Below are 11619 nucleotides of genomic sequence, written 5' to 3'. Positions count from 1 at the left end.
AATAGAATTAAACTGACCTATTAGCCGCAGGGTACAAAAGCAATGTCTTCAAATGATGTCATATTTGAAATATTGTCTGGAAATGTTAATCTGCACCTCGTGACCTTCAGAGGGAAAAGATGAATCTGAAATTAACTCGTTCTAATTAAAGGTTCATTTTAAATAGTTTGATCCAGAGCCATGAGCAAAAGCCAACACGTCAGGAGTATTAGAAGGCTATTTTGACTTTGGGTTAAACACTCAAATTGTAATACATTTCTTTATATCTGGAAGTATATGTGAGACTGTAAGTTACAAAACTTGAATCTCGTAGCAATCTTTCACACTTTTCTTAACCCTTTTGCTATAAAACAGCTACAAATATGTTGACTTGAGAATAATTCCAATCAGTTTATTTAATAAAGATTTCGAAACGGCTTAAAGGAATAGTCCACCGAAAAATAAAAATGCAATGAATTATAATTATAGATATTATATTTATTTAAAAAAAATGAATGGCCAAATGATAGAAATAATTGAATCTTTTTTCTTAAATTATTTCTGAAAATATATTTTGTGTTCTGCAAAAGACACAGGGTGAATAAATAACGTCAAGATTATCATTTTTGGGAGAACAATTGCTTTAATTTTTGTGTATATTTTATTTACTGCAATATTTTAGTGAAACAGTTACACAAATTAGAGTGCAATGAATAAAGGACAATAATGCCATTAGATGATCCGTTTAGGTTAATTAGGTTACTTACCACACGTGTTAATAAATATGAACATTTGTAGGTTGTTAAACAAGTGTGATTTTTTTGTATGCCCTGTTTGGATATTAGGGATGAAGACAGTGTGGAACCACTGCTCAACAGCGCCTCCTGTTTGGTGGAACAGCGTTACTGCAAGACAGACTGAATGAAACTTTAAACTACTGCTTAAAGCCTTTACTTAGATTAAAAATTTCATCTTTGAGTCACACGTTATTAGGCTCACGCTCACTCTGCCCAAATCTGACATGAAAAAGGTGACAAACACATATAGGGCTGTGTATTAAAAGTACAAACCTACAGACAATTATGGAAATTTGTTTGAATTGATTTATGCATGTGACAATGTCAATTCCTAAAATAAGCATATCCACATCAACAAATTATCTGTCATTTTCAAAGTTTAAACTTCACACTTTGAGATCTAGTAATGAGGAGGAGCTCTGAATGACTACCACTTTCAATCCAATATGACATTACAATTAAATGTGAGGAAATCGTTATAATATTTAAAACAAAAAAACAGACCAGTACACTGAATAACTTCATAAACAATACTGTAAAACACTAGAAACTTTGTGCCGCATCAGAGGTATGTTAATGTCACTCAAACAAATAAATGAATTAAAGTGAAAGTTAAAGGAGGAGCAATAGATGTGGGCAGTGATGTGATGCTGGGAACACCCCCACACCCACTTACTCCTGAAGATTTAATAAAAATCTGTAGGATTTAACAATCACTATTCATCAATCATGATTATATAAATCAAACATTATAGCGTATAATACATACTATATATATATGTACTGTAGATACAGGCAATCAAATTGTTCAACTTGAACAGGAATGGAAATTATTATTTTTTATATTGCAGTAATGTCTCAGTAATATAATTCTCTCAGGTGTGAGTTTATTCTCATAGCTGAATCCAGAACAGCACGACTTTCATCTTTGATGTCACAGAACCTCAAGCTGTGAAGAATAACACCACACTCTTAAGTACACAAACTTTACTGATCATTTCATACATATTCATACTGTTTATTTGATGCTTGTTTATTTATTTGCTAAGCAGTTGTGTACAAGATACATAAAACTTGCACAGCTGGAAAAATAGTTTAAAAGTGTTAAATACTGACACTAATAAACTGAAAATTTATTTGACACTGAGACAAACTTACTCCAGTTTCTCCAGTTTACACTGAGGACTCTCCAGAAAAGTAGATATTAGCTTCACTCCTGAATACATCAGATAGTTATCAGACAGATCCAGATGTCTTAGATGTGAAGGGTTTGAACTCAGAGCTGAAGACAGAGCAACACAACCTTTATCTGTGATATTACACTTCTTCAACCTGTAGAGAGCATAGACACACAAAGATCAAATCTACAGTGAGTTGAATGTGTTTCTCTTATTGTGATATTTAGTGTTTATGTACATTTTATTTTCATTGACATGTGTTTGATTTTTCCTGGAACACATTAGTAAAAATTTAAAGTAAATTAACTAGTCTCTATTTTTATATTAACAGTAATATAATGGGATTCCTTCTATCAGACATCACAACATATTCTGTTATATGTGTCTCATTCGAACTGATTTTGAATGTTTATGCATAAAATTACATTTCTGTTATAAAAAAAAACTAATACTAATCACTGAGATTTAAATAATACACTATAAATTCATTACAAGTGTTATGATCTCTAGAGTCTCACAATAATCTTAATGTGATTTCTGCCCGAGCATCGGATCATAATCTTACTCCAGTTTCTCCAGTTTACAGTGAGGATTCTCCAGGACATTTGAGATCAGCTTCACTCCTGAATTTCCTGGAGAGTTATCAGACAGATTCAGTTCTCTCAGGTGCGATGGGTTTGATTTTAGAGCTGAAGTCAGAGCAGCACAGCCTCCATCTGTGATAGAACAACGCTCCAACCTGTAAAGAACAGAGACAAACAATTGAGTCTGTCAGTTCAGACAAACAGATGCGATGAATGATGAACTGAATCTGACATGAAGATGATCACAATCATGATAAGTGTAAGACAGCAGGTCATGAGAAATTCAAAGTCTTTAAATGTGGACATCATCTGTACTGTATTCAGGTGATCAGTCTCTATCTCCCTTACGACAAACTGCTTAGAAAGCTGCCTCTCATAAGCCGGACCCCCTTAACTGAACCCTCCTTATGACTTCTGATCCCTTTTCAGTTTGTACAAAATCACCATAGAACCTTTCTCTCACTTAATGCACGGAAAGCTGCAGGGCCTGACAGCATCCATGGATGCATCCTCAGGACATGTGCTGGTGAGCTTGCATGGGTTTTGACAGACTTATCAAACCTGTTCCTAGGCTGAGCAATTGTGCCCATCTGCTTTAAGACTACTTCTATCGTGCCACTACCAAAAAACTCCCCCACAAAATAGTGCAATGATTACCGCCCAGTAGCACTTGCCTCGATCATCACTACTTGCTTTGAGCGGCTGGTCCTGGCACACCTCAAAACCAGTCCCACCCTGGACCCTCACCAATTTGCTTACCCCAAGAACAGGTGGACAATTTCCATAGCGCTGCACTTTGTCCTCTCTCATTTGGACTATAAAGACATTTTTGGCCAGAATGTTGTTCCTTGATATTAGTTAGAGACTAGGGTGTTAGTGTTTCCCTCTGCAGCTGGCTATTGGATTTTGTGACTAACACAACCCAGTTCATTTGGACCATCACTGCTCATACTTCACCCTCATTCTTACTGGTGTACCACATGGCTGAATGCTGAGTCCTTTTCTCTTTTCCCTTTTTAATTACGTCTGCCAACCTGTACATGGCTCTATACCATTGTCAAGTTTTCAGATGACACCAAGGTGATCAGACTCGTCAAGAACAAGGAATCAGCCTACGGGGAGGAGGACAATCGTCGTGCTGCTGGTGAACTGATAAAAACCTGCTGCTCAATACTAAAAAAAACACCAAAGAACTCATGGAAGACGTGAGAAAGGAGTTAAATACGAAATTAAGTTATTTTAAAAGATAATAGTTTTGTTATTGTTAATGGACAATAAAATGATCAACTTCATTTAAATTTTATAAATGTTGTAAGAACGTTTTTCATCAGTAGTTTACATTAGTTAACACACTATTAACAAATAGAACCCTAATGTAAAGTGCTGCCTGCTTTTTTTGGTTTTATTCATTTCTTTGCCTTTTTGTAGTTGTATTATCGATTAGTCAATAGTTGAAGGAAGAACAAATAGAATATTTTATTTAAGCTTACATCAGTTTCTCCAGTTTACATTGAGGATTCTCCAGTAGAGTAGAGATGATTTTCAGTCCTGAATCTGTCAGATTATTATCAGACAGATTCAGATGTGTCAGGTGTGAGGGGTTTGATCTCAACGCTGAAACCAGAGCATCACAACCTACAGCTGTGATAGAACATCCACATAATCTGTGAAGAACAGAGACAAACACTTCAGTCACATACTATATATCAGCTTGGTCAAATATACCAATGTAAACATCATCTGAAATATAACAGCATTTATGAGGCAAAAAGGAAAATTCCAAGATATGTTAGATATTCCTCTATACCAACCACCTTAATCTAATAACAGATTTATTTGAGCACTGTGAGTCCAAATATTTCCTAATTAATAACATTTATTTGAACATATTTACTAAGAATTAAACCATATTGCATTTTTATCATAAATGTGTGTCTTTTGGTTGTAGGTTTGCATTAGTTACAAATTAGCTAATATTTCAAATGATAACAGTTTACACATGCAGTATTAACCAGCCGGTTGTTAGCGCAAAATAACCCCCTTCAGTGTCATACAAGATCCTCCTCTTCGTCTCGGGGTAGTGATCACCCTTTCTGGGTTTATTCTGCAATAGCAACCAGCTTTTTATCATCCCCTTCATGGTGAAAGAATGCTTGAAAAGGGTTTTGAAAGATTTACACAATCTGACCTGAGGGACGTCAGTTTACAGTGAGGATTCTCCAGTACGGTAGACATCAGCTTCACTCCTGAATCTTTCAGATTATTATAAGACAGATTCAGATCTGTCAGATGTGAGGGGGTTGATCTCAGCGCTGAAGCCAGAGCAACACAACCTTCAGCTGTGATAGAACACCAACTTAACCTTTAATGAAAGGCAGTAAATGAAAACATAGTTGAAGAACATACAGTCTTCCAAACAAAACGGTTGATAACACACTTCAAACTGTGATGTGAGATCTTTACACTTATCTGCCTATAATTCACACATCGGATATACTGAATAAGTCACATCAAATCTATGAACTAATTCAAAGAACTGCTATTGACGACACCTGCTGTTTTACATCCACATCACAGAAACAAGACCCTTGATACTCTTCAGTTCGACTAATTTGCTTCAAGGTCCAGTGTGTAATTTTTTAGAGGATCTATTGACAGAAATGCAATAGAATATACGTAACTATATCCTTACATAATGAAGCATTGTGTTTTGATTCACAATGAGTCATTTCTATCTACATACACCGTGGGTCCCCTTGCATGGAATTCACCATGTTGTTTCTATAATAGCTCTAAACGGACAAACTGCTCTACAGAGCGCATTTCCTAAATATGTTATCTCATTCAGCATATAAGCGAAAAAGCGACGACATCTTCCCCTGTGTCAGCCACCATAGTGCTTTGAAATGGAGGGGGAGAGGAGAATGATCCATTGGTTGCGATTTACAACCTCACCACTAGATGCCGCAAACTTTCATCCACTGGACCTTTAAACAGCGAATTATCCAAATAAAATCATAATAATTCAAGTAATTGTTCAAGTGATTGTTGTAAGCTTTACTCACTCAAGCTTTTTGGATTCTTTTATCACAGGCTGCAGTCTCACAAGAACCTCATCTGCTGTATTTTGTCCTCTAACAAATGTACTTAGATCAAATTCTTCCAAATGCTGCTCAGACATCAGCAACACAAAACCCAAAGCTGACCACTGTGAAGAAGAGAGTTTGGACTGCGCCACCGATCTAGATGTCATGTAATGTTGAATCTCCTGAAGCAGTGAATCATCATTCAGTTCACTTAGACAGTGAAACAGATTGATGGATTTGTCTGGAGACAGATTCCTCTTGATCTTGTGTTTGATGTAGTCAACGGTTTCCTCTTTCTTGTACGAGCATCTTCTCATCTTTGTCAGTAGATCCCGTAAGAGATTCTGGTTGGACTCCAGTGAGAGACCCAGAAGAAAACGCAGGAACAGGTCCAGATGTCCATCCCTGCTCTGTAAAGCTTTATCTACAGCTCTCTGATGCAGCTCAGATAGGAAAATCTCTTTTTTTATCCTATCCAAAATCTTAGAAAAAAATCCAGGTTTAAACACATTTCTGTTGTTGTTTGTGAACGAGAGGTGAGCATAAAGAGCTGCGAGATGTTCCTGAATGCTCAGATGAACAAAGCAGTAAACCTTCCCCCGATACAAGCCAAACTCCTCTCTGAAGATCTGAGTGCACAATCCTGAGTACACCGATGCTTCTGCTACATCAATGCCACACACTCTCAAGTCTTCATCGTAGAAGATCACATTGCCTTTCACAAGCTGCTCAAAAGCCAGTTTGCCAAGTTTTAAGATCATTTCTCTATCATTCTTCTCATAGTCCTTCTGATGTTTGATGTTTGTCTGAATGATCAGGAAGTGTGTGTACATTTGAGTGAGAGTCTTGGGGATCTCTCCATCACTCTCTGCTTCACCCAACATTCTCTCTAGAACGGTGGCTGAAATCCAGCAGAACACTGGGATGTGACACATGATGTAGAGGCTCCTGGATGACTTCAGGTGTGAGATGATTCGGTTGACCAGACTCTCATCACTGATCCTCTTGCTGAAGTAATCCTCCTTCTGTTTGTCAGTGAAGCCTCGTACCTCCGTGACTCGATCAACACACTCAGAGGGGATGAGATCAGCTACTGCCGGTCTGGAGGTGGTCCAGATGAGAGCAGCGGGAAGCAGATTCCCCGCCATGAGGTTATTCAGCATCACGTCTACCGAAGCCGATTCATTTACATCCGACAAACTCTGATTGTTGGGGAAGTTTAGATGTAGTCGACACTCGTCCAAACCATCAAAGATGAACAACACTTTATATTCACCCCTGGAGATTTCTATTTCTTTCATCTCAGGGAAGAAAAGATGAAGAAGGTCTAAAAGACTGAGTGTTTTGTTTTTCATCAGATTCAGTTCTCTGAACGGAAGTGGAAATATGAGGTGGATGTCCTGATTCTCTTTCCCTTCAGCCCAGTCCAGAATGAACTTCTGCACAGAGACTGTTTTTCCAATCCCAGCGACTCCTTTAGTCAGCACATGTCTGATGGGTTTGTCTTGTGCGGGTAAAGGTTTAAAGATGTCACTGCATTTGATTGGTTTGTCCTCTGTTGCTGCTCTCCTGGATTGTGTCTCAATCTGCATCACCTCATGTTCATTACTGATCTCTCCACTTTCACTCTCTGTGATGTAGAGGTCTGTGTAGATCTCATTTAGCAGTGTTGGGTTTCTCTTTTGTGATGTTCCTTCACACAAACACTCAAACTTCTGCTTCAGATTTGATCTGAATATGTTGAGGACTTCAGTAAGTTTAGACTTAGGGCTGTAATATAATAATGCCAAATATTTACATAAATTGCAGAAGTAAATTCAAAAATAATGGTACAATATAGTAGGTTGTTGGTTGGTTATCATAGGGGAAGCACTTTAAGTGCTACATAGAACCATATCTTGGTGCTTCAGGGGTTCTTCAGCGGTTCTTCAGCGGTTCTTTGGGATGACTGAGCTGCTCCATTAAAACGCTGAAGAATCATACAGGGGTTTAATGGGTTCTTTATACAGAAGCGATGCTACATAGCACTTCAGTCATCCCAAAGAACCCTGGAAGAACCACTAAAGAACCACAGAAGCAGAAAGATATGGTTCTATATAGCACTTAATGTGGTTTCCCTATGATTATGGGCCAAGAACCACTTTTAGTGTTACATAGCATCATTTTTAGAGTGTATTTTTGTTGCGTCTTAAAATATTGGACATCAACAGGTTTAATGAATGTGTGTTCTTACAGTATGTGTTTGAGTATTGTGTGTAGCATCTAACAAAGCAAATCAAATCCTACAATTAACCTGAATCCAGCACACATGTCTTCATTAAAGTCTTGTGATTTAAGTTCCAACTTCCTACAGACGGGTTCTGTTAAGACTGGTCTGCGGGTCAAATAATAAAAAAATCAACAGAAAATCAACTTTTTGCCAATATATTCTATCTTAGAATCACGGTATGTATACATAAGTGAATGTACATATAACCAATGCTTCAGGTTGTGTTTATATATGTTGTGTGCAATATAGTATCTTCATACTGAGTAAAAAGTCACACTACAATGATACTTTATATACATGTTTACCTGAACGCAGGGCTTGTCCTAAATTTGAGTGTCACATCTATAGACTGGTCACTCTTCATAGACACACAGCTGATGTCAGGTGAGACTGATCTCTTCTGATGAACTGAACTATAACATAACAGATTACAGTTAATCCTGTAGTGAATCACTGTTTTTGAAGGAATGTGTCTGTGATCGAACAGATTAGGTGTTTTAAATATTTGTATGAGAAACACTGTTTTAAAAATAACAAATAATAATGTACATAAGAATTTCTTAAATATCTATAAAACTACAATTTCAAAACAAAAATGCTAAATTACAATAATTTGTTTTAGAGTTTTATTTCATATACCTGAGAGCAGTGCTTTTATCTCCATGACTAAATTTGATTGGCACATCTATAGACTCGTCACTCTTCATAGACACACAGCTGATGTCAGTTGAGTCTGATCTCTTCTGATGAACTAAACTATAAAACACAATAGATGTAATACTTTAGTTACAGTTATTATTGCTATTTTTTTCTATTTTAAAGGATTCATTATTAACACTTAAAGTGGACCAAATTGAAAGCAAAGACTTGACAAGGAAACTGTTAATTAAATTAACTTAATAAAGTGTTATTTTATTAGAAAGTACCTGCATCCTGTACAGAAATCTCCATCTGGGGATGTTTGTGTTTCGTTCATGATGGAGCTGCAAAAGAGGTGAATCCGATCTCCACAAGAGACACTGAATCAATATGACATTCAGACTTTCAGAAAGTGAATAATTCAGAATAATAATTCCTAAATGTGTAAGAAACGACTGTTTCACAGCTCAACTTCCTAGCTTACATTGACACAATACTAACATGCAAAGTGTGTTTCTTTCTAAGAAGAACACACAACAACCAAGACACACATGAAGAGATCAGATGCAAAAGCCTCTAGGTGCCGTACTGACAATTTATTTACAAAAATATTATTTTTTTCAGGCTCTGGTGTATATATTAAAAGTTATTTCACCATGGCAAAGAGGACGTATTCATAACCATAAAATTGAAATCACTCATCAATAACATATTCGTTCTGAAATTATACCATATAGACATGTTTTATTTTCAATCATCTGAACAAATATGGAAAAAAGAAACGGTCTTTTAGAGAAAGAATGAGGAAGTAAAAAGCGTCTCGCGACTCCTGAACACTCACATCATCCAACGTTTACACCTAATAAATACACGGAAATACCTCTATATGCTTTTATAAAGACTTATAATAAACGTTTGATACTCCACATAGCGAACATTATATATCGACTTCACCTGTTTAAAATGTCAGAAGATAAACACTTAACATTTTCTTTCAGTTTCCCTTCAGTCACAGTCACATGAACTGTGTAAATTATGATTTATTCTCGACTCTCGGAATAACCGGAAATGTGAGTTTCGGAGGTAAAAATTGTACATGAAGGCCCTCTGATGTCGCGTTTCCGACTGGGAAGTTGGGAAATAATTTTGAAAAGATTGAATAGGTTTTTCCGCAGCAGCTTCATTGTCATGGTGTAAAAATAGTACACATTTAGGCTACATAAAACTATATATAACTATACAGGATGTAGACCTACGGTTGAAAACTATTTTTAAGGATACCATATAACATTTCTCATTAACCTGGTGTCCTCCATTCTTTCCGACAACAAGCGCCTGAACAAAACCCACTCGGAATCATGACATCAGAAGTGGGAATTATCAAATTTCCGAGAGCACGTGAAGGCAGCATTACTTGCTCAATGTTTGAACCAATCAGAAGCAGCACAGTCAAAACAGGGCTTCGACTTCCGGTCTGTATTCATTTATTTGAGATGAAAGATCAATTTATATCACCATCATCATTAACAATCTGTAATGTATAGAATGCTTCAACATTGCCGATGTTAATAATAGTTAACAGGCTCATTTATAATTTGCGAATTAAAAATGTATTAGTTCATACACCTGACCTCATTTATCTCATGTTATTTGTAAACTAAAGTATAATATATGTTCTAATCAATATTTGTCATATCTGCTCAGACTGGTTTAATATCAAAACCTTTCATTTATTTTGACTGTTTTAGGTTAAAATGTCTGTTTCTGCATTATGACCGGATGATGGCGATATTCGCTTTTTTAAATAAAGATCAAAATAACCTTTCAGGATTTGTTACCAGTCATGTCGTGAATAGATATTTTAGTATGTGAGTTATGTGTGTAATAAACCAAATATATCAAATGCATGTGAGGGGCAATGTTTATTATTCTGCTTTAATATTAAAAATGCATGTGGACATCATACATGATTTTCCTCACTGTAATTTATATCAGATCACAGGTGAAAACCTCATTCAAGCACAAGATCAGTTATATTGGTTGTATCAGACAATTTATTTTTCTCATTTTATAAATAAAATACAATAGACTAGTAAAAGCATACACATGCATGTTATCTTGTTCATAATGGCTATAATGTCAGTTGATAATGATGTCTGCAAGAATGCAACAAATGGTGATGTAGACATAATGTTAATTGTAATATAAAGAGGGGTTCATTGAACATATGTTACTTTGTCTACTCTTCAAATATACTTGTAATGTGTTTATTTATGAAATATTGCTACAGTAAAAAATCCAAAAGGTGACACTTAAAATTAGAGATCTGTACAAATAATTTTGTTAGTATGTGTCAAATACTGCACAGATGGCCAGAAGAGGTCTTGAAAGATAGATCCAATTGCTAAACATACCACCACCATTTATTCTCAACTACAGTTCATATAAAAGCATCTTAAATCTTTTCTGCCTGAGCGGTCTAAAAGCAATTTCAGCTTTCAGTTTTTAGATTCAGAATTTTAATAAGATTCCATCTAAACACAACATTATGGTGGTTTCAAAGAAAAATCAATAAATCTGACAGCATGATCAAACACATAGAAGAAGGGGTGGGCTTTGACAACATCACCAACACAGAACACACTCACATAAACACACACTCACACACACACCTGTTTGTACAGCTATCTTTATTAGGACATACATTGATGCAATTCATTCTTTAGCCCCTTACTCTAACCCTAAACATCAGAACTGAGTACCCGACCCTAACCCTAAACCTAACCTAAACCTAATTATAACCTAAACCCTAAAACCAGGTCTTGACCCTAAAACAGCCCTTTAAAGCCGTCTCAGAAAGTGAGGACCAGCCAAAATGTCCTCACTTTACTCTCTTTGTCTTCACTCTGCTGGTCTAAAACTCAAACTGGTCCTCATAAAGATTGATGTACAAGTACAAACACACACACTACTGTAAATTTTTAATGCTTACATTGGGGAGAGCTGCACCTTTTAACCAAACCACTGTTTCTTTACAGTTCAGAATTATATTACATAACTTTGCACAATCAACATAAGGGGTTTTAA

General features: G+C 36.2%; 1 protein-coding gene across 4 annotated transcripts; it reads right to left on the bottom strand.

Annotated features, from left to right (window-relative positions):
- Positions 1 to 724: 724 nt before the first annotated feature.
- LOC130413556 (NLR family CARD domain-containing protein 3-like) lies at positions 725 to 9583 on the bottom strand. Of its 4 annotated transcripts, none has more exons than XM_056738849.1 (11): positions 9487 to 9583; positions 8820 to 8912; positions 8533 to 8649; positions 8199 to 8306; positions 7918 to 7998; positions 5604 to 7394; positions 4727 to 4900; positions 4029 to 4202; positions 2520 to 2693; positions 1935 to 2108; positions 725 to 1725 (listed from the first exon to the last, which is right to left on the bottom strand). In XM_056738849.1, the coding sequence occupies exons 2-11, from the start codon at positions 8867 to 8869 to the stop codon at positions 1635 to 1637; spliced, it is 2934 nt and encodes a 977-aa protein (XP_056594827.1). In that variant the 5' UTR covers positions 8870 to 8912; positions 9487 to 9583; the 3' UTR covers positions 725 to 1634. The 4 variants fall into 4 exon arrangements, with proteins under 4 accessions (XP_056594827.1, XP_056594828.1, XP_056594826.1 ...); XM_056738850.1 differs by having other exon boundaries at positions 8820 to 8876; positions 9487 to 9551; XM_056738848.1 differs by having other exon boundaries at positions 9374 to 9545.
- Between the last annotated feature and the right edge of the window lie 2036 nt (positions 9584 to 11619).

This window comes from Triplophysa dalaica, chromosome 23 (assembly GCF_015846415.1).
Source record: "Triplophysa dalaica isolate WHDGS20190420 chromosome 23, ASM1584641v1, whole genome shotgun sequence".
Classification (NCBI taxonomy): domain Eukaryota; kingdom Metazoa; phylum Chordata; class Actinopteri; order Cypriniformes; family Nemacheilidae; genus Triplophysa; species Triplophysa dalaica.
The sequence above is the reverse complement of the archived record's forward strand: the minus strand, read 5'-3'. Positions and strand labels throughout refer to the sequence as shown.